General features: G+C 55.7%; 1 protein-coding gene across 2 annotated transcripts in view; it reads right to left on the minus strand.

The window, feature by feature from the left end:
- LOC141073534 (uncharacterized) overlaps positions 1–17853 on the minus strand; it is a 34886-nt gene extending 17033 nt beyond the window's left edge. The window contains exons 1-3 of one of the 2 annotated variants that reach the window (XM_073560801.1): positions 15913–17853; positions 424–582; positions 107–331 (exon numbers count right to left, since the gene is read on the minus strand). In XM_073560801.1, the coding sequence (XP_073416902.1) occupies positions 107–331; positions 424–582; positions 15913–17697 (2169 nt within the window). In that variant the 5' untranslated portion in view covers positions 17698–17853. The remainder of the gene's footprint in view (positions 1–106; positions 332–423; positions 583–15912) is intronic. The other variant, XM_073560800.1, reaches the window with a different exon arrangement.
- Positions 17854–27815: the final 9962 nt, after the last annotated feature.

A 27815-nucleotide genomic window follows, 5' to 3' on the forward strand; every position in this document is an offset into this window, starting at 1 on the left:
CCGCAATGAGACACCAAGGTGCCTTTATTTACCCCTCGTTTATGGCATGAGGCTAAAGATGGTGGCCGGTGGAGGTGGTGCCATCACAGATCGCGGCCGGACTCACCTCCACAATGGTGACCGTGATCATGAACCAGGGAGGGGGACACCCGCTGTAGTTGTCGTAGAACCACTTCCGGTCTATCTCCCGGGGCAGGGTCTCATAGGCAACATGGCGGATTAGGCGCTGAGTCAGGTCCAAGCTGGACTCCTCCAGGAGACTCTTGTTGCATAGGTGCCGGTTACCCTGCAGAATTGCCCGGCGGAAGCTGTCTGATCTTTTGTTGCACATCTGATAGGCATAAAGATGGCGGCATGAACCATCCACTATAGGCAACACTTAGTCATCGAACACCCGGCACACACCAGGTACTGGGCACTCACCAGATTTAGGACATCTTGGTAGCAGATCTTCCCATCAGCACTGCTGTGTGCGAGGGCCAGCAGGATGTCCAGCTTGTGGGGGTCCAGCTCAGAGCCGTGTTTCTGCAGGAGGGTCCACAATTGTCCACTGCTGATGAAGCTGCTGCTCTCAGAATCAAACTGCAAAAGTGAACACAGATTCAGATTCTGCATACTGGATGCACTTTCATCTATTATCATGGGGCCACAAGACTGGAGGGCCTCTGGCACCAAGTACAACCCCCAAAATATCCTGTAAGTCTATAAATGTAGGGAATTTGAAGATATCTAGGTAAATCAAGTCATCCTAAGAAAAACACTGAAGGAACTAAAGTAAATACCCAGGAGCAACCTGGGAGGCTGCCCAGAAGAAACTGTAGCAACTAGAGGCAACACCCAGGAGGAACTAAAGAGACCATGCACAGGAAACTGGAGGAACTAGAAACAACACCCAGAGGATACCAGAGAGGCTGCCCAGAAGAAGCTGAAGGAACGAGAAAATACCCAGGAAGAACTAAAGAGACTGCAAAAGAAACTGTGGAACTAGAGGCAACACCTAGGAGGGACCTCAGAGGCTTCCATGGAACTAGAGGCAACACCCAGAGGAAACCATAAAGGCTGACCAGAAGACTCTGGAGGAACTAGAGGCAACAACCAGGAGGACTCATAGAGGCTGCGAAGAAGCTGCTGAAGGAACAAGAGAACACACAGGAGGAAGTAAAGTTACTGTGCAAAAGAAACTGAATGAGCTAGAGGCAACAAGTAAGAGTAACCAGAGAGGCTGCCAAGAATCTGAAGGAACTAGAAATAACACCCAGAGGAAACCAGAGAGGGTAACCAGACGAATCTGGACGAACTAGAGGCAACAAACACAATGAATTAGAAAGGCTGCCAAGAAGAAGCTGAAGGACAAAAGAGAAAACACATAGGAGGAACAAAAGGGACTGTAGGAACTAAAGGAAATACACAGGAGAAACTAAAAATACGGTGCAAAAGAAACTGAAGGAACTAGAGGCAACAACTAGGAGGAACCTGAGAATCTGCCAAGAAACTGGAGGCACTAGAGGAAACCAGATAGGCTGCCCGGAAGAATCTGGAGTAACAGGTACTAAACAAAAAGAAAACACCCAGGGGGAACAAAACAGGCTGTTCAAAAGAATGAGAAGGAAATACGCAAAACACAGGAGGAACCTGAGATGCAGCCCTGAAGGAACTAAATTTAACACGTAGGAGAAACTAAAGAGAATGTGCAAAAGAAACTGGAGGACCTACAGGCAACACCTTGGAGGAACCTGACTGCCAAACTGACTAAAATAAACTGAAGGAACTAGAGGCAAAACCCAGAGATACCACCTACAAGAATTTAATCCGAAAGCTACCCAGAAGAAACAGGAGGAAGAAGATCTAGAGGCAACACTCAGGGAAACTAAAAAGACTGTGCAAAATAATCTGAAGGAAATAGGCAACACCCAAGATAAACCAGAGAAGCTACCCAAAAAAATCTGATTTCTCCTTGGTGTTTTTTCTAGTGTTTCCAGATTCTGCTGGCCAGGCACTCTGGGTCCCATTGGGGGTTACCTATAGTTCAACAAAATAGGACATCCATAAGAATCTGGAAGAACTAGAGGCAACACCCAAGAGGAGACAAAGTCTGCCCACAAGTATCTGGAGAAACTAAAGCCAATACCAAGGTGGAATCTCTTGGCAATTTCAAGAGAAACTAGAGACAACACCCAGGAAGATCTAGACTAACCAAGAGAATCTAGAGCAATTCAGAAGGAACCAGAGTGACCACTCAGAAGAATCTGGAGGAATTAGAGGCAACACCCAGGGAGAAACAGTGAGGCTGCCCAGAAGAGTCTGATTCCCACTGGGTGTTGCCTCTAGCTCCTCCATAAAAGATGCCATCCAGAAGAATCTGGAGGAACTAGAAACTGGAGAAATTAAAGCCAACACTCACACTCTCAGGAAGAATAGGAGTAACTAGAGATAACGCCCAGGAGAAACCAGAAAAATTGCACATGGCAAACTGGAATAACTAGACACGACACCCAGGTAAAACAAAAAAGATCACAGAGGTGAAACAGGAACCTCTGAAGAAAAACAGACAAAACTAGAGACAACACCCATGAGGAGACTGCACAAGAGAATCTGGAGACAATAGAAACAGCACGCAGGAGGAACTAAAGAGACTGCCCAGAAAAAAAACAGAGGTACTAGAGTCAACCCCCTGGGGGAAACAGTGACCACTGAGAAAGAAACTGGAGAAACTAAAGGCCATGAAGAACCTGTGAGAACACCCAGGAGAATCTAGAGACACTAAAGGCACATCCAGAGAAACCAGAGAGACCTCCCAGAAGTTTCTGAATGAACTAGTGTCAATGCCTAGGAGGAACCAGAGAGACTACAAGGAAAAAACTGGAGGAACTAGAGACAACTACCAGAAGGAACCTGAGGGACTGGAGAACTAAAGCGACGTTCCAGGAGAAGCTAAAAAACCATGAGAAACAACTTAGGAGGAACTGAATAAATCACTTGTAACAACAGTTCTCCTGTATTTACATCCAACTTCATCCAATTCCTGTTAATTTTCCACCCATCATCATTTATTTCCCACCACGAGTTCCCAATTCATCTCCTTCCCCTTGCTCCTCCTCTTCTTATCCTATTTATATTCCTTTCTCTTCTCCTTATTTTGTTCCATCTTCTCCTTTTTACTCATCTTGTTCCTTTACTTTTGTTTCCTTCTTTTCTTCTCTTTTCTTATTCTCCTTTCTTCCTCTTTTGTCTTTATTTTCTTTCCTCTCTTTGCGTCATCTTGCTCCTCATATTTCTTAGTTTTCTCCTCCACTTTCCTCTTCTCACTTTTCATCTCCTTTCTACTTTTCCTTTTCTCCTTTCTTGCTTTACCTCTTCTCCTTTCTTGCTATTCCTCTTCCCCTTTCTTACTTTTCCTCTTCTTCCTCTTCTCCTTTCTTACTTTTCCTCTTCTCCTTTCTTGCTATTCCTCTTCTCCTGTCTTGCTATTCCTCGTCTCCTTTCTTGCTATTCCTCGTCTCCTTTCTTGCTATTCCTCGTCTCCTTTCTTACTTTTCCTCTTCTTCCTCTTCTCCTTTCTTACTTTTCCTCTTCTTCCTCGTCTACTTTCTTACTTTTCCTATTCTTCCTCGTCTCCTTTCTTACTTTTCCTATTCTTCCTCGTCTCCTTTCTTACTTTTCCTATTCTTCCTCTTCTCCTTTCTTACTTTTCCTATTCTTCCTCTTCTCCTTTCTTACTTTTCTTAGTTTTCCTCTTCTCCTTTCTTACTTTTCCTATTCTTCCTCGTCTCCTTTCTTACTTTTCCTATTCTTCCTCGTCTCCTTTCTTACTTTTCCTATTCTTCCTCGTCTCCTTTCTTACTTTTCCTATTCTTCCTCGTCTCCTTTCTTACTTTTCCTATTCTTCCTCTTCTCCTTTCTTACTTTTCCTATTATTCCTCTTCTCCTTTCTTACTTTTCCTATTCTTCCTCTTCTCCTTTCTTACTTTTCTTAGTTTTCCTCTTCTCCTTTCTTACTTTTCCTCTTCTCCTTTCTTACTTTTCCTCTTCTCCTTTCTTACTTTTCCTCTTCTCCTTTCTTACTTTTCCTCTTCTCCTTTCTTACTTTTCCTATTCTTCCTCTTCTCCTTTCTTACTTTTCTTAGTTTTCTCTTCTTTCTTACTTTTCCTCTTCTCCTTTCTTACTTTTCCTATTCTTCCTCTTCTCCTTTCTTACTTTTCCTATTCTTCCTCTTCTCCTTTCTTACTTTTCCTCTTCTTCTTTCTTACTTTTCCTATTCTTCCTCTTCTCCTTTCTTACTTTTCCTATTCTTCCTATTCTTCTTTCTTACTTCTCTTAGTTTTCCTCTCCTTTCTTACTTTTCCTCTTCTTTCTTACTTTTCCTCTTCTCCTTTCTTACTTTTCCTCTTCTCCTTTCTTACTTTTCCTCTTCTCCTTTCTTACTTTTCCTATTCTTCCTCTTCTCCTGTCTTACTTTTCCTCTTCTCCTGTCTTACTTTTCCTCTTCTCCTTTCTTACTTTTCCTCTTCTCCTTTCTTACTTTTCCTATTCTTCCTCTTCTCCTTTCTTACTTTTCTTAGTTTTCTCTTCTTTCTTACTTTTCCTCTTCTCCTTTCTTACTTTTCCTATTCTTCCTCTTCTCCTTTCTTACTTTTCCTCTTCTTCTTTCTTACTTTTCCTATTCTTCCTCTTCTCCTTTCTTACTTTTCCTATTCTTCCTCTTCTCCTTTCTTACTTTTCTTAGTTTTCTCTTCTTTCTTACTTTTCCTCTTCTCCTTTCTTACTTTTCCTATTCTTCCTCTTCTCCTTTCTTACTTTTCCTCTTCTTCTTTCTTACTTTTCCTATTCTTCCTCTTCTCCTTTCTTACTTTTCCTATTCTTCCTATTCTTCTTTCTTACTTCTCTTAGTTTTCCTCTCCTTTCTTACTTTTCCTCTTCTTTCTTACTTTTCCTCTTCTCCTTTCTTACTTTTCCTATTCTTCCTCTTCTCCTTTCTTACTTTTCTTAGTTTTCTCTTCTTTCTTACTTTTCCTCTTCTCCTTTCTTACTTTTCCTGTCTCCCCATGCCAGTGCATGGAGGCGCAGACTGTCGCGCCTCGCTCACATCTCAATGACAGAGAAACCATTGTAATCCGGAGATGTCCAGCTGAGACGTCGGGTGAAAAGCTGCAGACAAAAGAGTGGCAGATGGTGGAGACGGTGGGGTTATCCTCTTATGTCTCTACTCTTCACACAATAGATCTTTGTCTCTGGATATAAGCTCTGGGGGGCTCAGGCCTGAGGGGCGGCAGGTGCTGCGCCATCCATGACTCCCACCATTCTTATTAATCTGGGGTCACACAGGCGGCGAAGACGAGAACGCTGTGACCCGAGTGATCCGTCTGATCGTGTGGACCTGGAGAGCGGATCACACGGCCAGGCCAGGCCATGCCCCAGACATGTCGCACAGACACAGCCGCCATCTTACTGTCGGGTGTCACAGGACGAGGGGTGCACATGGCACACTTTATAGCGGAATCGTCCCATTGTCGAGACCCCAACATGACGTGACCATATAGGGGGGCGCACAGATGAGACGGCAGAGAATGAGGTGTAATATACCCAGAAGTGATGACCCCCAATGTGTCTTCGAATTCAGTGCTAACACGTAGGGACGGCAGTGGCCAGACGTACGGCGAGGGAATGGGAAACTGCCCCGCTGATCACTCGCTGCTCATATGTCAGGGGAACGAGGCGAAATATGTACACCCCACACCTACAACCAAGAAGGGTCAGAGCGCTGCTGAAATACTCTGTGCTGCCGGGGATCCCGCTTAACTTTAAGTCTGTGACATCCTATAAGATCAACATACTCCTCTCCTGAAATCCTCTGGACTGCGGTGAATCTGCTCGCACATTATGGGTCAGGGAACGATAAGGAGCCCCATCCACACTATGAGGGTGTGGGATATGGTACACATTGCCGTCCACGTGTAGATGTCGCACATTATCACAGCAGATTATCACTCTGCAGAAACACATCCCCCCCGAGCAGCTGCCGCCTCCATACACTGCACAGTGGAGGCGGCAAGAACGTCACCGCCTGACGGAGGACGGAAAAAGGAGCTCAGATAATGATCAGCGCGATAGCGTCCAGATATGCAGACCCCAACAGTCATATAATAACCGATATCCGGAGAGCGGTGATGTCTCCTCCTGTATATTATAACTGATATCTGGAAAGCGGTGATGTCACCGCTGTATAATATAATATCTGGAGAACAGGTGATGACACCGTCTCTGAGGACAGGTGATGACATCATCACTGGAGGACAGGTGATGACACCATCTCTGGAGGACAGGTGATGACATCATCACTGGAGGACAGGTGATGACACCATCTCTGGAGGACAGGTGATGACATCATCACTGGAGGACAGGTGATGACACCATCTCTGTAGGACAGGTGATGACACCATCTCTGGAGGACAGGTGATGACATCATCACTGGAGGACAGGTGGTGACACCATCTCTGGAGGACAGGTGATGACACCATCACTGGAGGACAGGTGATGACACCATCTCTTAGTGAGGACAGGTGATGACACCATAACTGGAGGACAGGTGATGCCACCGTCTCTGAGGACAGGTGATGACACCATCTCTGGAAGACAGGTGATGACACCATCTCTGGAGGACAGGTCATGACACAGTCTCTGGAGAACAGGTGATGACACCATCTCTGGAGGACAGGTGATGACACCATAACTGGAGAACAGGTACTGACACCATCTCTGGAGGACAGGTGATGACACCATCTCTGGAGGACAGGTGATGACACCATCTCTTAGTGAGGACAGGTGATGATACCATAACTGGAGGACAGGTGATGACACCGTCTCTGGAGGACAGGTGATGCCACCGTCTCTGAGGACAGGTGATGACACCATCTCTGGAGGACAGGTGATGACACCATCTCTGGAAGACAGGTGATGACACATCTCTGAAGGACAGGTGATGACATCATCACTGGAGGACAGGTGATGACGCCATCTCTGGAGGACAGGTGATGACATCATCACTGGAGGACAGGTGATGACACCATCTCTTAGTGAGGACAGGTGATGACACCATAACTGGAGGACAGGTGATGACACCGTCTCTGGAGAACAGGTGATGCCACCGTCTCTGAGGACAGGTGATGACACCATCTCTGGAAGACAGGTGATGACACCATCTCTGGAGGACAGGTCATGACACAGTCTCTGGAGAACAGGTGATGACACCATCTCTGGAGGACAGGTGATGACACCATAACTGGAGAACAGGTACTGACACCATCTCTGGAGGACAGGTGATGACACCATCTCTGGAGGACAGGTGATGACACCATCTCTGGAGGACAGGTGATGACACCATCTCTGGAGGACAGGTGATGACACCATCACTGGAGGACAGGTGATGACACCATCTCTTAGTGAGGACAGGTGATGACACCATAACTGGAGGACAGGTGATGACACCGTCTCTGGAGAACAGGTGATGCCACCGTCTCTGAGGACAGGTGATGACACCATCTCTGGAGGACAGGTGATGACACCATCTCTGGAAGACAGGTGATGACACCATCTCTGGAGGACAGGTGATGACACCATAACTGGAGAACAGGTACTGACACCATCTCTTAGTGAGGACAGGTGATGACACCATCTCTTAGTAAGGACAGGTGATGACACCATCTCTGAGGACAGGTGATGACACCATCTCTTAGTGAGGACAGGTGATGACACCATCTCTGAGGACAGGTGATGACACCATCTCTTAGTGAGGACAGGTGATGACCATCTCTGGAGGACAGGTGCTGACACCATCTCTTAGTGAGGACAGGTGATGACACCATCTCTTAGTGAGGACAGGTGATGACACCATCTCTAAGTGAGGACAGGTGATAACACCATAACTGGAGAACAGGTAATGACTCCATCTCTGAGGACAGGTGATGGCACCATCTCTTAGTGAGGACAGGTGATGACACCATCTCTAAGTGAGGACAGGTGATAACACCATAACTGGAGAACAGGTAATGACTCCATCTCTGAGGACAGGTGATGGCACCATCTCTTAGTGAGGACAGGTGATGACACCATCTCTTAGTGAGGACAGGTGATGACACCATCTCTTAGTGAGGACAGGTGATAACACCATAACTGGAGAACAGGTAATGACATCATCCCTGAGGATAGGTATTTCAGTACCTGCTGCACTGGGCACACGGGGCGGTACTGATATGAGATCTGGGAGAAGGAGCACGGCTCTGCAGCAGCTGACACATGAGATCATCAGTCACGGGTTCTGCGCAACATCACATGGAGCTTAGTGTCAACAAGCAGCACGTGCCACTTCCCCCGCACAGATATGGGAATAATGATACCCCCATGCATCAGAATAGTGGGGGCACCGGTGTGGGCGCAGGGGCTCCAGAGACGGATGTCTCATCATCACATGTGCAGGAGACCAAACGCCAGAGCGATGACATCACACGTACAGGAGACTATACACCAGAGCGATGACATCACACGTACAGGAGACCATACACCAGAGCGATGACATCACACGTACAGCAGACCATACACCAGAGCGATGACATCACACGTACAGCAGACCATACACCAGAGCGATGACATCACACGTACAGGAGACCATACACCAGAGCGATGACATCACACGTACAGGAGACTATACACCAGAGCGATGACATCACACGTACAGCAGACCATACACCAGAGCGATGACATCACACATACAGGAGACCATACACGAGAGCGATGACATCACACGTACAGCAGACCATACACCAGAGCGATGACATCACACATACAGGAGACCATACACGAGAGCGATGACATCACACGTACAGCAGACCATACACCAGAGCGATGACATCACACATACAGGAGACTATACACCAGAGCGATGACATCACACGTACAGGAGACCATACACCAGAGCGATGACATCACACGTACAGGAGACCATACACCAGAGCGATGACATCACACGTACAGCAGACCATACACCAGAGCGATGACATCACATGTACAGGAGACCATACACCAGAGCGATGACATCACACGTACAGCAGACCATACACCAGAGCGATGACATCACACGTACAGGAGACCATACACCAGAGCGATGACATCACACGTACAGCAGACCATACACCAGAGCGATGACATCACATGTACAGGAGACCATACACCAGAGCGATGACATCACACGTACAGCAGACCATACACCAGAGCGATGACATCACACGTACAGGAGACTATACACCAGAGCGATGACATCACACGTACAGCAGACTATACACCAGAGCGATGACATCACACGTACAGGATACCATACACCAGAGCGATGACATCACACGTACAGGAGACCATACACCAGAGCGATGACATCACACGTACAGGAGACTATATGACATCACACGTACAGGAGACTATACACCAGAGCGATGACATCACACGTACAGGAGACTATACACCAGAGCGATGACATCACACGTACAGCAGACTATACATCAGAGCGATGACATCACACATACAGGAGACTATACACCAGAGCGACGACATCACACGTACAGGAGACTATACACCAGAGCGATGACATCACACGTACAGGAGACTATACACCAGAGCGATGACATCACATGTACAGCAGACTATACACCAGAGCGATGACATCACACGTACAGGAGACTATACACCAGAGCGATGACATCACACGTACAGGAGACTATACACCAGAGCGATGACATCACACGTACAGCAGACCATACACCAGAGCGATGACATCACACGTACAGGAGACCATACACCAGGGCGATGACATCACACGTACAGCAGACTATATACCAGAGCGATGACATCACACGTACAGGAGACTATACACCAGAGCGATGACATCACACGTACAGCAGACCATACACCAGAGCGATGACATCACACGTACAGGAGACCATACACCAGAGCGATGACATCACACGTACAGGAGACTCTACACCAGAGCGATGACATCACACGTACAGCAGACTATACACCAGAGCGATGACATCACACGTACAGGAGACTCTACACCAGAGCGATGACATCACACATACAGGAGACTATACACCAGAGCGATGACATCACACGTACAGCAGACCATACACCAGAGCGATGACATCACACATACAGGAGACCATACACGAGAGCGATGACATCACACGTACAGCAGACCATACACCAGAGCGATGACATCACACATACAGGAGACTATACACCAGAGCGATGACATCACACGTACAGGAGACCATACACCAGAGCGATGACATCACACGTACAGGAGACCATACACCAGAGCGATGACATCACACGTACAGCAGACCATACACCAGAGCGATGACATCACATGTACAGGAGACCATACACCAGAGCGATGACATCACACGTACAGCAGACCATACACCAGAGCGATGACATCACACGTACAGGAGACCATACACCAGAGCGATGACATCACACGTACAGCAGACCATACACCAGAGCGATGACATCACATGTACAGGAGACCATACACCAGAGCGATGACATCACACGTACAGCAGACCATACACCAGAGCGATGACATCACACGTACAGGAGACTATACACCAGAGCGATGACATCACACGTACAGCAGACTATACACCAGAGCGATGACATCACACGTACAGGATACCATACACCAGAGCGATGACATCACACGTACAGGAGACCATACACCAGAGCGATGACATCACACGTACAGGAGACTATATGACATCACACGTACAGGAGACTATACACCAGAGCGATGACATCACACGTACAGGAGACTATACACCAGAGCGATGACATCACACGTACAGCAGACTATACATCAGAGCGATGACATCACACATACAGGAGACTATACACCAGAGCGACGACATCACACGTACAGGAGACTATACACCAGAGCGATGACATCACACGTACAGGAGACTATACACCAGAGCGATGACATCACATGTACAGCAGACTATACACCAGAGCGATGACATCACACGTACAGGAGACTATACACCAGAGCGATGACATCACACGTACAGGAGACTATACACCAGAGCGATGACATCACACGTACAGCAGACCATACACCAGAGCGATGACATCACACGTACAGGAGACCATACACCAGGGCGATGACATCACACGTACAGCAGACTATATACCAGAGCGATGACATCACACGTACAGGAGACTATACACCAGAGCGATGACATCACACGTACAGCAGACCATACACCAGAGCGATGACATCACACGTACAGGAGACCATACACCAGAGCGATGACATCACACGTACAGGAGACTCTACACCAGAGCGATGACATCACACGTACAGCAGACTATACACCAGAGCGATGACATCACACGTACAGGAGACTCTACACCAGAGCGATGACATCACACGTACAGGAGACTCTACACCAGAGCGATGACATCACACGTACAGGAGACTCTACACCAGAGCGATGACATCACACGTACAGCAGACTATACACCAGAGCGATGACATCACACGTACAGGAGACTATACACCAGAGCGATGACATCACACGTACAGGAGACTATACACCAGAGCGATGACATCACACGTACAGCAGACTATACACCAGAGCGATGACATCACACGTACAGGAGACTATACACCAGAGCGATGACATCACACGTACAGCAGACCATACACCAGAGCGATGACATCACACGTACAGGAGACCATACACCAGAGCGATGACATCACACGTACAGGAGACCATACACCAGAGCGATGACATCACACGTACAGCAGACTATACACCAGAGCGATGACATCACACGTACAGGAGACTCTACACCAGAGCGATGACATCACACGTACAGGAGACCATACACCAGAGCGATGACATCACACGTACAGGAGACCATACACCAGAGCGATGACATCACACGTACAGGAGACTCTACACCAGAGCGATGACATCACATGTACAGCAGACTATACACCAGAGCGATGACATCACACGTACAGGAGACTATACACCAGAGCGATGACATCACACGTACAGCAGACTCTACACCAGAGCGATGACATCACACGTACAGCAGACCATACACCAGAGCGATGACATCACACGTACAGCAGACTCTACACCAGAGCGATGACATCACACGTACAGGAGACCATACACCAGAGCGATGACATCACACGTACAGCAGACCATACACCAGAGCGATGACATCACACGTACAGCAGACTCTACACCAGAGCGATGACATCACACGTACAGCAGACTCTACACCAGAGCGATGACATCACACGTACAGCAGACCATACACCAGAGCGATGACATCACACGTACAGCAGACTCTACACCAGAGCGATGACATCACACGTACAGGAGACCATACACCAGAGCGATGACATCACACGTACAGGAGACCATACACCAGAGCGATGACATCACACGTACAGGAGACTCTACACCAGAGCGATGACATCACACGTACAGCAGACTCTACACCAGAGCGATGACATCACACGTACAGCAGACCATACACCAGAGCGATGACATCACACGTACAGCAGACTCTACACCAGAGCGATGACATCACACGTACAGCAGACCATACACCAGAGCGATGACATCACACGTACAGCAGACTCTACACCAGAGCGATGACATCACACGTACAGGAGACCATACACCAGAGCGATGACATCACACGTACAGCAGACCATACACGAGAGCGATGACATCACACGTACAGGAGACTCTACACCAGAGCGATGACATCACACGTACAGCAGACTATACACCAGAGCGATGACATCACACGTACAGGAGACTCTACACCAGAGCGATGACCGATCACGATCACAGCCCGTATCAGTGATTCCCTTATGTATAGATAGGGGGATAGGGGTACGAGGAAGTATAGGGGTGTAGGGGACATCATTCAGTTTTGTGGTCTCTTTTTGCTCCTGTCCTGAATCACAAAGACAACAAAACCACTGATCCGCTGGACTACAACCCCAATCATCTCCAGGTATACTACTACACCCTGCATCACTCTATACTGCACACACCTCAGAAAGACTACAAGAGCAGCCATCACCCTGACAGCGAGCGACCGATATACTGGAAACACGCAAGAATCTGACACGGGACGCATACATGTCGTCTGACATGCGACGGGTAAACGTCGTCCGACACGCGACAGGCACAGGTCGTCCGACAAACGATGGGTACGGTCGTCCGACACACGACGGGACAGGACATCCAACACGCAAAGGGTACACATCGCCTAACACGTGACGGATACACGTCATCCGACACGCGGCGGGTTCAGGTCGTCCGACACGCGGCGGGTTCAGGTCGTCCGACACGCGGCGGGTTCAGGTCGTCCGACACGCGGCGGGTTCAGGTCGTCCGACACGCGGCGGGTTCAGGTCGTCCGACACGCGGCGGGTTCAGGTCGTCCGACACGCGGCGGGTTCAGGTCGTCCGACACGAGGCGGGTTCAGGTCGTCCGACACGAGGCGGGTTCAGGTCGCCCGACACGAGGCGGGTTCAGGTCGTCCGACACGAGGCGGGTTCAGGTCGTCCGACACGAGGCGGGTTCAGGTCGTCCGACACGAGGCGGGTTCAGGTCGTCCGACACGAGGCGGGTTCAGGTCGTCCGACACGAGGCGGGTTCAGGTCGTCCGACACTAGGCGGGTTCAGGTCGCCCGACACGCGACGAGTATTGTCAATTTATATAATTGCCTTGTAATGTTTTAATTTCCTGTTCCATCCAGATGTCACCGTATCCCAAAATTCCAAGCGGAGGAAGTTCACCGACTGCCATTTTGGGACACCCAAGTGATGGGTGTCTCAATATGGAAACTGCTGCTGTTACCAACCTATTGCGCGGTACCAACAGCGGAACACCGTCGCACCACACACACACTCATACAATCTCTCACACACTCACTCTCACAGCCTCTTGCTCGGTACCACGAGCGGAACACCATTGCACAGCGCCTGCGCGAATTCCACGCAGGTGCAGTGAATCATTTGGCTGATCCCGGTGGCAGACGCGCGACGTGTCTACAGGCAGAGGAAGACGGTCACATTAAAGCGGTTTTCCCACGAACAAAAGTTCATTTTAAAAATTGTCTGTGTCTGACCGTGTACGGAGGGAGCATACCACATCTCCTGGGCAGGGGAGGAAGTAAAAGACAATACTGACATTACAGCAGGGGATCACAGAGGATTCATTTTGTGAGGTAAAATATTTCTCTGACTGTTTTTAAACAATAGTTTACCTCACAAAATGTATCCTCTGCGATCTCCTGCTGTAATGTCAGTATTGTCTTTTGCTTCCTCCCCTGCCCAGGAGCTGTGGTATGTTCTGTACACGGTCAGACACAGGGGTGAGAGAGACAGAGCACAGGGGGGAGACAGCTCAAACGGGACAGCACATGAGAGGAGAACACAGCACAGGAAGGAGAGAGACAGCAGACAAGAGGGATAGCACATGGGGTAGACAGGTCAAAGAAGAGAGCGCAGACGGGAGAAGTCAGCACATGGGGGAAGAGAGAGTGGATAGGTGGGTGAGCACATGGGAGGGGAGATTCTCAACGCTGCAAAGCCTGCCCCCATCGTGACGTTACCGCCCTTTCGATGCGATAGCAACGGGCCGCCATCTAGTATTCTATAACCAGTTTGTTGACTTTGAAGGTAGATAGGGAAAGGCTGTGAGGGTGGACTGAAGGACACTGGGTAATTCTACAACTAGATCACCAGCCTCAGGTATAAAAGAGCCTTCTTCTCTTCTGGTTGGTGTGACTCTTCAGGATCTCAGCTCAGGGTCCTGCAGACCCAGCTGAATGAACACAGGGCTGCTCTCGGTTATCCCCCTACGCTTGTGGTTACCTCCTCTCTCTGTGTGTGTCACAGGTGGAGTAGCGACCCTGGGAGCTCGGATATATCATCTACCATTATCCCGGCGAGTCAGCGGAAGGGTTAGGCCCTGTAATGTGCACCCTGGGGGGGGGTAATTGCTGGGATTGTTCTGTTTTCTATTGGGTGCTGTGGTTCAATAAAGCATTGCCACACTGTGTTACCCTCACCCTGTGCTGTCTGTGTAGTGTATTACCCACCGGGAGAGAGAGCGGGCGATCAGTGGTGTGAGCCCTGGTCCATGCTGCTAAAGGCAGCCAGGCCAGCGGACGAGAGCACCCACTGACCCCCGCTTCTCCACCGACTGGTTCAGGACGTCCAACACGCAACGTCTATCAGTGTACGGGGGTCTCCAGCGTGTGTGACGTCTATCAGTGTACGGGGTCTCCTGCGTGTGTGACGTCTATCAGTGTACGGGGGTCTCCAGCGTGTGTGACGTCTATCAGTGTACGGGGGTCTCCAGCGTGTGTGACGTCTATCAGTGTACGGGGGTCTCCAGTGTGTGTGACGTCTATCAGCGTACGGGGGTCTCCAGTGTGTGTGACGTCTATCAGCGTACGGGGGTCTCCAGTGTGTGTGACGTCTATCAGTGTATGGGGGTCTCCTGCGTGTGTGACGTCTATCAGTGTACGGGGGTCTCCAGTGTGTGTGACGTCTATCAGCGTACGGGGGTCTCTGATCAGTGGGACATTCCCCATCAGTACATTCGTGACTATGGTGAGGGGAATCTCATGGGGGTAACCTAATAATGATCATACAAATGAACTCCATTTCCAGGTCCCTGATTAGAGATGTCCCCCACCTGGACACATAAGGGTTAATTCTCGAGAGCAGGAGGGAAGTTTGCGGGTAATCCCCCCACAGCTAAACTTAGCGCTAAAGAGGGAACATCCGATTATGAGGCAGAAAATGTGACTTACCGAGGCCGCAGGTGCCACATCCTCCGATTCCAAAACTTCAATGTGCTCTGCCTGAGAGCAACTCATCACTGCTGGGGAGCAACCGACCACTGTCGAGGAGCAACCGACCACTGCCGGGGAGCGATCATCCACTGCTGGGGAGCAACCGACCAGTGCTGGGCAGCGACTGACTACTGCCGGGGAGCGACCATTCACTGCCGGGGAGCGACCATTCACTGCCGGGGAGCAACGGACCACTGCCAGGGAACGACCGACCACTGCCGGGGAGCTACCGACCACTGCCCGTGGGCGACCATCCACTGTTGGGTAGCAGCCGTCCACTGTCGGAGAACATGTGCCCACTGTCGGGGAGCATCCGTCCACTGTCGGAGAACATGCGACCACTGTCCGGGAACATCCATCCACTGTCGGAGAACATGTGACCACTGTCAGGGAGCATCCGTCCACTGTCGGAGAACATGTGACCACTGTCGGAGAACATGTGACCACTGTCGGGGAGCATCCATCCACTGTCGGAAAATAAGTGACCACTGTCGGGGAGCATCTGTCCACTGTCGGAGAATAAGTGACCACTGTCGGGGAGCATCCGTCTACTGTCGGAGAATATGTGACCACTGTCGGGGAGCATCCGTCCACTGTCGGAGAACATGTGACCACTGTCGGGGAGCATCCGTCCACTGTCGGAGAATAAGTGACCACTGTCGGGGAGCATCCGTCCACTGTCGGAGAACGTGTGACTACTGTCGGGGAGCATCCGTCCACTGTCGGAGAACATGTGACCACTGTCGGGGTGCATCCGTCCACTGTCGGAGAACGGGTGACTACTGTCGGGGTGCATCCGTCCACTGTCGGAGAACATCTTCTGTCCACTGCCAGGTAGCAACCATCCACTGCTGGGGAATATCCGACCAATACAGAGCAAAACCGGGAGGTGCTGCCATCCTGGTTCACCTGGGGTGGGTCATCCACTGCGGAGGAGCTTCTGGCCACTGCTGAGGAGCACTGGGGAGTTCTACCATCCTGACCGCTGACTTCTACGGGGGAACAGCTGGGAGAAAGACCCATCTCTCTGTGCTCCACCTGCGGACTGCTGACCTCTGCAGGGGGTCCCCCATAGTTCTGCTCCACCTGCGGACTGTTGACCTCTGCAGGGGGTCCCCCATAGTTCTGCTCCACCTGAGGACTGCTGACCTCTGCAGGGGGTCCCCCACAGTTTTGCTCCACCTGCGGACTGCTGACCTCTGCAGGGGGTCCCCCATAGTTCTGCTCCACCTGCGGACTGCTGACCTCTGCAGGGGGTCCCCCATAGTTCTGCTCCACCTGCGGACTGCTGACCTCTGCAGGGGGTCCCCCATAGTTCTGCTCCACCTGCGGACTGCTGACCTCTGCAGGGGGTCCCCCATAGTTCTGCTCCACCTGCGGACTGCTGACCTCTGCAGGGGGTCCCCCATAGTTCTGCTCCACCTGAGGACTGCTGACCTCTGCAGGGGGTCCCCCATAGTTCTGCTCCACCTGCGGACTGCTGACCTCTGCAGGGGGTCCCCCATAGTTCTGCTCCACCTGCGGACTGCTGACCTCTGCAGGGGGTCCCCCATAGTTCTGCTCCACCTGCGGACTGCTGACCTCTGCAGGGGGTCCCCCATAGTTCTGCTCCACCTGCGGACTGCTGACCTCTGCAGGGGGTCCCCCATAGTTCTGCTCCACCTGCGGACTGCTGACCTCTGCAGGGGGTCCCCCATAGTTCTGCTCCACCTGCGGACTGCTGATCCGTGAAGGTGATCTCATCCTCCGGTCAGAAACCGCCGGCTCTCCGTCCTGCCGCGGGGCTGTGTGTGGAGGAGACGGAGCCTGCAGCGTCCATCCGCCCCGCGCTCTGCAGCCTCCCCGGCAGAATGACCCGAGCCGCCGCCTGACAGCAGCTCGTCTCCTGCAGCTCCAGCGCTCCCCCCGCCAGCAGCACAGGGATCCGCCCACAGAGGAGACCCCCGGCCAAGAGCAAGAGACCCCCGACCAAGAGCAGGAGACCCCTGGCCAAGAGCAGGAGACCCCCGACCAAGAGCAGGAGACCCCCGGCCAAGAGCAGGAGACCCCCGACCAAGAGCAGGAGACCCCCGGCCAAGAGCAGGAGGCCCCCGGCCAAGAGCAGGAGACCCCCGGCGAAGAGCAGGAGACCCCCGACCAAGAGCAGGAGACCCCCGGCCAAGAGCAGGAGACCCCCGGCCAAGAGCAGGAGACCCCCGGCGAAGAGCAGGAGACCCCCGACCAAGAGCAGGAGACCCCCGGCCAAGAGCAGGAGACCCCCGGCCAAGAGCAGGAGACCCCCGACCAAGAGCAGGAGACCCCCGGCCAAGAGCAGGAGACCCCCGGCCAAGAGCAGGAGACCCCCGGCCAAGAGCAGGAGACCCCCGACCAAGAGCAGGAGACCCCCGGCCAAGAGCAGGAGACCATCGACCAAGAGCAGGAGACCCCCGGCCAAGAGCAGGAGACCCCCGGCCAAGAGCAGGAGACCCCCGACCAAGAGCAGGAGACCCCCGGCCAAGAGCAGGAGACCCCCGACCAAGAGCAGGAGACCCCCGGCCAAGAGCAGGAGACCCCCGACCAAGAGCAGGAGACCCCCGGCCAAGAGCAGGAGACCCCCGACCAAGAGCAGGAGACCCCCGGCCAAGAGCAGGACACCCCCGACCAAGAGCAGGAGACCTCCGACCAAGAGCAGGAGACCCCCGACCAAGAGCAGGAGACCCCCGGCCAAGAGCAGGAGACCCCCGACCAAGAGCAGGAGACCCCCGGCCAAGAGCAGGAGACCCCCGACCAAGAGCAGGAGACCCCCGGCCAAGAGCAGGAGACCCCCGACCAAGAGCAGGAGACCTCCGACCAAGAGCAAGAGACCCCCGACCAAGAGCAAGAGACTCCCGACCAAAAGCAGGAGACCCCCGGCCAAGAGCAAGAGACCCCCGACCAAGAGCAGGAGACCCCCGGCCAAGAGCAGGAGACCCCCGACCAAGAGCAGGAGACCTCCGACCAAGAACAAGAGACCCCCGGCCAAGAGCAGGAGACCCCCGGCCAAGAGCAGGAGACCCCCGACCAAGAGCAAGAGACGCCCGACCAAAAGCAGGAGACCCCCGATCAAAAGCATGAGACCCCCGGCCAAGAGCAGGAGACCCTCGGCCAAGAGCAGGAGACCCCCGACCAAGAGCAGGAGACCCCTGGCCAAGAGCAGGAGACCATCGACCAAGAGCAGGAGACCCCCGACCAAGAGCAGGAGACCTCCGGCCAAGAGCAGGAGACCATCGACCAAGAGCAGGAGACCCCCGACCAAGAGCAAGAGACCCCCAGCCAAGAGCAGGAGACCCCCAACCAAGAGCAGGAGACCCCCGGCCAAGAGCAAGAGACGCCCGGCCAAGAGCAAGAGACGCCCGGCCAAGAGCAGGAGACCATCGACCAAGCGCAGGAGACCCGCGACCAAGAGCAAGAGACCCCCGGCCAAGATCAGGAGACCCCCGGCCAAGAGCAAGCGACCCCCGGCCAAGAGCAGGAGACCCCCGGCCAAGAGCAGGAGACCCCCGGCCAAGAGCAGGAGAACATCAACCAAGAGCAGGAGACCCCCGACCAAGAGCAGGAGACCCCCGGCCAAGAGCAGGAGACCATCGACCAAGAGCAGGAGACCCCCGACCAAGAGCAAGAGACCCCCGGCCAAGAGCAGGAGACCCCCAACCAAGAGCAGGAGACCCCCGGCCAAGAGCAAGAGACGCCCGGCCAAGAGCAAGAGACGCCCGGCCAAGAGCAGGAGACCATCGACCAAGCGCAGGAGACCCGCGACTAAGAGCAAGAGACCCCCGGCCAAGATCAGGAGACCCCCGGCCAAGAGCAGGAGACCCCAGACCAAGAGCAGGAGACCCCTGGCCAACAGCAGGAGACCATCGACCAAGAGCAGGAGACCCCCGACCAAGAGCAGGAGACCCCCGGCCAAGAGCAGGCGACCCCAGACCAAGAGCAGGAGACCCCCGGCCAAGAGCAGGAGACCATCGACCAAGAGCAGGAGACCCCCGACCAAGAGCAGGAGACCTCCGGCCAAGAGCAGGAGACCATCGACCAAGAGCAGGAGACCCCCGACCAAGAGCAAGAGACCCCCAGCCAAGAGCAGGAGACCCCCAACCAAGAGCAGGAGACCCCCGGCCAAGAGCAAGAGACGCCCGGCCAAGAGCAAGAGACGCCCGGCCAAGAGCAAGAGACGCCCGGCCAAGAGCAAGAGACGCCCGGCCAAGAGCAGGAGACCATCGACCAAGCGCAGGAGACCCGCGACCAAGAGCAAGAGACCCCCGGCCAAGATCAGGAGACCCCCGGCCAAGAGCAAGCGACCCCCGGCCAAGAGCAGGAGACCCCCGGCCAAGAGCAGGAGACCCCCGGCCAAGAGCAGGAGAACATCAACCAAGAGCAGGAGACCCCCGACCAAGAGCAGGAGACCCCCGGCCAAGAGCAGGAGACCATCGACCAAGAGCAGGAGACCATCGACCAAGAGCAGGAGACCCCCGACCAAGAGCAAGAGACCCCCGGCCAAGAGCAAGAGACCCCCAACCAAGAGCAGGAGACCCCCGGCCAAGAGCAAGAGACGCCCGGCCAAGAGCAAGAGACCCCCGGCCAAGAGCAGGAGACCCCCGGCCAAGAGCAGGAGACCCCCGGCCAAGAGCAGGAGAACATCAACCAAGAGCAGGAGACCCCCGACCAAGAGCAGGAGACCCCCGGCCAAGAGCAGGAGACCATCGACCAAGAGCAGGAGACCATCGACCAAGAGCAGGAGACCCCCGACCAAGAGCAAGAGACCCCCGGCCAAGAGCAGGAGACCCCCAACCAAGAGCAGGAGACCCCCGGCCAAGAGCAAGAGACGCCCGGCCAAGAGCAAGAGATGCCCGGCCAAGAGCAGGAGACCATCGTCCAAGCGCAGGAGACCCGCGACTAAGAGCAAGAGACCCCCGGCCAAGATCAGGAGACCCCCGGCCAAGAGCAGGAGACCATCGACCAAAAGCAGGAGACCCCCGGCCAAGAGCAGGAGACCCCCGACCAAGAGCAGGAGACCATCGACCAAGAGCAGGAGACCCCCGGCCAAGAGCAGGAGACCATCGACCAAGAGCAGGAGACCCCCGGCCAAGAGCAGGAGACCATCGACCAAGAGCAGGATACCCCCGGCCAAGAGCAGGAGACCCCACGGCCAAGAGCAGGAGACCATCGACCAAGAGCAGGAGACCCACGGCCAAGAGCAGGAGACCATCGACCAAGAGCAGGAGACCCCCGACCAAGAGCAGGAGACCCCCGACCAAGAGCAGGAGGCCCCCGGCCAACAGCAAGAAACCCCCGACCAAGAGCAGGAGACCCCCGGCCAAGAGCAGGAGACCCCCGACCAAGAGCAGGAGACCCCCGGCCAAGAGCAGGAAACCCTCGGCCAAGAGCAAGAGACCCCCGACCAAGAGCAAGAGACCCCCGGCCAAGAGCAGGAGACCCCCGGCCAAGAGCAAGAGACCCCCGGCCAAGAGCAAGAGACCCCCGACCAAGAGCAGGAGACCATCGACCAAGAGCAGGAGACCCCGGCCAAGAGCAGGAGACCCCCGACCAAGAGCAGGAGACCACCGACCAAGAGCAGGAGACCCCCGACCAAGAGCAGGAGACCCCCGGCCAAGAGCAAGAGACGCCCGGCCAAGAGCAAGAGACGCCCGGCCAAGAGCAAGAAACGCCCGGCCAAGAGCAGGAGACCATCGACCAAGCGCAGGAGACCCGCGACCAAGAGCAAGAGACCCCCGGCCAAGATCAGGAGACCCCCGGCCAAGAGCAGGCGACCCCCGGCCAAGAGCAGGAGACCCCCGGCCAAGAGCAGTAGACCCCCGGCCAAGAGCAGGAGACCATCGACCAAGAGCAGGAGACCCCCGACCAAGAGCAGGAGACGATCGACCAAGAGCAGGAGACCCTTGACCAAGAGCAAGAGACCCCCGGCCAAGAGCAGGAGACCCCCAGCCAAGAGCAGGAGACCCCCGGCCAAGAGGAAGAGACGCCCGGCCAAGAGCAAGAGATGCCCGGCCAAGAGCAGGAGACCATCGACCAAGCGCAGGAGACCCGCGACCAAGAGCAAGAGACCCCCGGCCAAGATCAGGAGACCCCCCGGCCAAGAGCAGGAGACCATCGACCAAGAGCAGGAGACCCCCGGCCAAGAGCAGGAGACCCCCGACCAAGAACAGGAGACCCCCGGCCAAGAGCAGGAGAACCCCCGGCCAAGAGCAGGAGACCATCGACCAAGAGCAGGAGACCCCCGGCCAAGAGCAGGAGACCCCTGACCAAGAGCAGGAGACCCCCGATCAAGAGCAGGAGGCCCCCGGCCAACAGCAAGAAACCCCCGACCAAGAGCAGGAGACCCCCGACCAAGAGCAGGAGACCCCCGGCCAAGAGCAGGAGACCCCCGGCCAAGAGCAAGACACCCCCGACCAAGAGCAAGAGACCCCCGGCCAAGAGCAGGAGACCCCCGGCCAAGAGCAGGAGACCCCAGGCCAAGAGCAAGAGACCATCGACCAAGAGCAGGAGACCCCCGACCAAGAGCAGGAGACCCCCGACCAAGAGCAGGAGACCCCCGGCCAAGAGCAGAAGACCCCAGACCAAGAGCAGAAGACCCCAGACCAAGAGCAAGAGACCCCCGGCCAAGAGCAGGAGACCCCCGGCCAAGAGCACGAGACCATCGACCAAGAGCAGGAGACCCCCGGCCAAGAGCAGGAGACCATCGACCAAGAGCAGGAGACCCCCGACCAAGAGCAGGAGACCCCCGACCAAGAGCAGGAGACCCCCGGCCAAGAGCAGGAGACCCTCGACCAAGAGCAGGAGACCCCCGGCCAAGAGCAGAAGACCCCGGCCAAGAGCAGGAGACCCCCGACCAAGAGCAAGAGACCGCCGACCAAGAGCAGGAGACCCCCGGCCAAGAGCAGGAGACCCCCGACCAAGAGCAGGAGACCTCCGACCAAGAGCAGGAGACCCCCGACCAAGAGCAGGAGACCCCCGACCAAGAGCAGGAGACCCCCGGCCAAGAGCAGGAGACCCCCGACCAAGAGCAGGAGACCCCCGGCCAAGAGCAGGAGACCCCCGACCAAGAGCAGGAGACCTCCGACCAAGAGCAAGAGACCCCCGACCAAGAGCAAGAGACTCCCGACCAAAAGCAGGAGACCCCCGGCCAAGAGCAAGAGACCCCCGACCAAGAGCAGGAGACCCCCGGCCAAGAGCAGGAGACCCCCGACCAAGAGCAGGAGACCTCCGACCAAGAACAAGAGACCCCCGGCCAAGAGCAGGAGACCCCCGGCCAAGAGCAGGAGACCCCCGACCAAGAGCAAGAGACGCCCGACCAAAAGCAGGAGACCCCCGATCAAAAGCAGGAGACCCCCGGCCAAGAGCAGGAGACCCTCGGCCAAGAGCAGGAGACCCCCGACCAAGAGCAGGAGACCCCTGGCCAAGAGCAGGAGACCATCGACCAAGAGCAGGAGACCCCCGACCAAGAGCAGGAGACCTCCGGCCAAGAGCAGGAGACCATCGACCAAGAGCAGGAGACCCCCGACCAAGAGCAGGAGGCCCCCGGCCAACAGCAAGAAACCCCCGACCAAGAGCAGGAGACCCCCGACCAAGAGCAGGAGACCCCCGGCCAAGAGCAGGAGACCCCCGGCCAAGAGCAAGACACCCCCGACCAAGAGCAAGAGACCCCCGGCCAAGAGCAGGAGACCCCCGGCCAAGAGCAAGAGACCATCGACCAAGAGCAGGAGACCCCCGACCAAGAGCAGGAGACCCCCGACCAAGAGCAGGAGACCCCCGGCCAAGAGCAGAAGACCCCAGACCAAGAGCAGAAGACCCCAGACCAAGAGCAAGAGACCCCCGGCCAAGAGCAGGAGACCCCCGGCCAAGAGCACGAGACCATCGACCAAGAGCAGGAGACCCCCGGCCAAGAGCAGGAGACCATCGACCAAGAGCAGGAGACCCCCGACCAAGAGCAGGAGACCCCCGACCAAGAGCAGGAGACCCCCGGCCAAGAGCAGGAGACCCTCGACCAAGAGCAGGAGACCCCCGGCCAAGAGCAGAAGACCCCGGCCAAGAGCAGGAGACCCCCGACCAAGAGCAAGAGACCGCCGACCAAGAGCAGGAGACCCCCGGCCAAGAGCAGGAGACCCCCGACCAAGAGCAGGAGACCTCCGACCAAGAGCAGGAGACCCCCGACCAAGAGCAGGAGACCCCCGGCCAAGAGCAGGAGACCCCCGGCCAAGAGCAGGAGACCCCCGACCAAGAGCAGGAGACCCCCGGCCAAGAGCAGGAGACCCCCGACCAAGAGCAGGAGACCTCTGACCAAGAGCAAGAGACCCCCGACCAAGAGCAAGAGACTCCCGACCAAAAGCAGGAGACCCCCGGCCAAGAGCAAGAGACCCCCGACCAAGAGCAGGAGACCCCCGGCCAAGAGTAGGAGACCCCCGACCAAGAGCAGGAGACCTCCGACCAAGAACAAGAGACCCCCGGCCAAGAGCAGGAGACCCCCGGCCAAGAGCAGGAGACCCCCGACCAAGAGCAAGAGACGCCCGACCAAAAGCAGGAGACCCCCGATCAAAAGCAGGAGACCCCCGGCCAAGAGCAGGAGACCCTCGGCCAAGAGCAGGAGACCCCCGACCAAGAGCAGGAGACCCCTGGCCAAGAGCAGGAGACCATCGACCAAGAGCAGGAGACCCCCGACCAAGAGCAGGAGACCTCCGGCCAAGAGCAGGAGACCATCGACCAAGAGCAGGAGACCCCCGACCAAGAGCAAGAGACCCCCAGCCAAGAGCAGGAGACCCCCAACCAAGAGCAGAAAACCCCCGGCCAAGAGCAAGAGACGCCCGGCCAAGAGCAGGAGACCATCGACCAAGAGCAGGAGACCCACGGCCAAGAGCAGGAGACCATCGACCAAGAGCAGGAGACCCCCGACCAAGAGCAGGAGACCCCCGACCAAGAGCAGGAGGCCCCCGGCCAACAGCAAGAAACCCCCGACCAAGAGCAGGAGACCCCCGGCCAAGAGCAGGAGACCCCCGACCAAGAGCAGGAGACCCCCGGCCAAGAGCAGGAAACCCTCGGCCAAGAGCAAGAGACCCCCGACCAAGAGCAAGAGACCCCCGGCCAAGAGCAGGAGACCCCCGGCCAAGAGCAAGAGACCACCGGCCAAGAGCAAGAGACCCCCGACCAAGAGCAGGAGACCATCGACCAAGAGCAGGAGACCCCCGGCCAAGAGCAGGAGACCCCCGACCAAGAGCAGGAGACCACCGACCAAGAGCAGGAGACCCCCGACCAAGAGCAGGAGACCCCCGGCCAAGAGCAAGAGACGCCCGGCCAAGAGCAAGAGACGCCCGGCCAAGAGCAAGAGACGCCCGGCCAAGAGCAGGAGACCATCGACCAAGCGCAGGAGACCTGCGACCAAGAGCAAGAGACCCCCGGCCAAGATCAGGAGACCCCCGGCCAAGAGCAGGCGACCCCCGGCCAAGAGCAGGAGACCCCCGGCCAAGAGCAGGAGACCCCCGGCCAAGAGCAGGAGACCCCCGGCCATGAGCAGGAGACCATCGACCAAGAGCAGGAGACCCTTGACCAAGAGCAAGAGACCCCCGGCCAAGAGCAGGAGACCCCCAGCCAAGAGCAGGAGACCCCCGGCCAAGAGGAAGAGACGCCCGGCCAAGAGCAAGAGACGCCCGGCCAAGAGCAGGAGACCATCGACCAAGCGCAGGAGACCCGCGACCAAGAGCAAGAGACCCCCGGCCAAGATCAGGAGACCCCCCGGCCAAGAGCAGGAGACCATCGACCAAGAGCAGGAGACCCCCGGCCAAGAGCAGGAGACCCCCGACCAAGAACAGGAGACCCCCGGCCAAGAGCAGGAGAACCCCAGGCCAAGAGCAGGAGACCATCGACCAAGAGCAGGAGACCCCCGGCCAAGAGCAGGAGACCCCTGACCAAGAGCAGGAGACCCCCGACCAAGAGCAGGAGGCCCCCGGCCAACAGCAAGAAACCCCCGACCAAGAGCAGGAGACCCCCGACCAAGAGCAGGAGACCCCCGGCCAAGAGCAGGAGACCCCCGGCCAAGAGCAAGACTCCCCCGACCAAGAGCAAGAGACCCCCGGCCAAGAGCAGGAGACCCCCGGCCAAGAGCAGGAGACCCCCGGCCGAGAGCAAGAGACCATCGACCAAGAGCAGGAGACCCCCGACCAAGAGCAGGAGACCCCCGACCAAGAGCAGGAGACCCCCGGCCAAGAGCAGAAGACCCCAGACCAAGAGCAGAAGACCCCAGACCAAGAGCAAGAGACCCCCGGCCAAGAGCAGGAGACCCCCGGCCAAGAGCACGAGACCATCGACCAAGAGCAGGAGACCCCCGGCCAAGAGCAGGAGACCATCGACCAAGAGCAGGAGACCCCCGACCAAGAGCAGGAGACCCCCGACCAAGAGCAGGAGACCCCCGGCCAAGAGCAGGAGACCCTCGACCAAGAGCAGGAGACCCCCGGCCAAGAGCAGAAGACCCCGGCCAAGAGCAGGAGACCCCCGACCAAGAGCAAGAGACCGCCGACCAAGAGCAAGAGACCCCCGGCCAAGAGCAGGAGACCCCCGGCCAAGAGTAAGAGACCCCCGACCAAGAGCAAGAGACCCCCGACCAAGAGCAGGAGAACCCCGGCCAACAGCAAGAGACCCCCGACCAAGAGCAGGAGACCACCGGCTAAGAGCAGGAGACCCCCGACCAAAAGCAAGAGATCCCCGACCAAGAGCAGGAGACCCCCAGCCAACAGCAAGAGACCCCCGACCAAGAGTAAGCGACCCTCAGCCAACAGCAAGAGACCCCGACCAAGAGCAAGAGACCCCCGACCAAGAGCAAGAGACCCCCGGCCAAGAGCAGGAGACCCCCGGCCAAGAGCAGGACACCAGCGACCAAGAGCAGGAGACCCCCGACCAAGAGGAGGAGACCCCCGACCAAGAGCAGGAGACCGCCCGGCCAAGAGCAAGAGACCCCCGGCCAAGATCAGGAGACCCCCGGCCAAGATCAGGAGACCCCCGGCCAAGAGCAGGAGACCCCCGGCAAAGAGCAGGAGACCATCGACCAAGAGCAGGAGACCCCCGGCCAAGAGCAGGAGACGCCCCGCCAAGAGCAGGAGACCCCCGGCCAAGAGCAGGAGACCCCCCGCCAAGAGCAGGAGACCCCCGACCAAGAGCAGGAGACCATCGACCAAGAGCAGGAGACACCCGACCAAGAACAAGAGACCCCCGGCCAAGAGCAAGAGACCCCCGGCCAAGAGCAGGAGACCCCCAGCCAAGAGCAGGAGACCCCAGACCAAGAGCAGAAGACCGTCGACCAAGAGAAGGAGACACCCGACCAAGAACAAGAGACCCCCGACCAAGAGCAAGAGACCCCCGGCCAAGAGCAAGAGAACCCCGACCAAGAGCAAGAGACCCCCGGCCAAGAGCAGGACACCAGCGACCAAGAGCAGGAGACCCCCGACCAAAAGCAGGAGACCCCCGACCAAAAACAGGAGACCCCCGGCAAAGAGCAAGAGACCCCCGGCCAAGAGCAAGAGACCCCCAGCCAAGAGCAAGAGAACCCCGACCAAGAGCAGGAGACCCCCGGCCAAGAACAGGAGACCACCGGCCAAGAGCAAGAGACCCCCGGCCAAGAGCAAGAGACCCCTGACCAAGAGCAAGAGACCCCCGGCCAAGAGCAGGAGACCCCCGGCCAAGAGCAGGAGACCCACGGCCAAGAGCAGGAGACCTTCGGCCAAGAGCAGGAGACGCCCGGCCAAGAGCAAGAGACGCCCGACCAAGAGCAGGAGACCCCGGCCAAGAGCAAGAGACCACCGACCAAGAGCAAGAGATCCCCGGCCAAGAGCAGGAGACCCCCGACC

The sequence above is a fragment of the Dendrobates tinctorius genome, unplaced genomic scaffold (genome assembly GCF_039654945.1).
Source record: "Dendrobates tinctorius isolate UK_male_01 unplaced genomic scaffold, ASM3965494v1 ptg000305l, whole genome shotgun sequence".
NCBI lineage: Eukaryota > Metazoa > Chordata > Amphibia > Anura > Dendrobatidae > Dendrobates > Dendrobates tinctorius.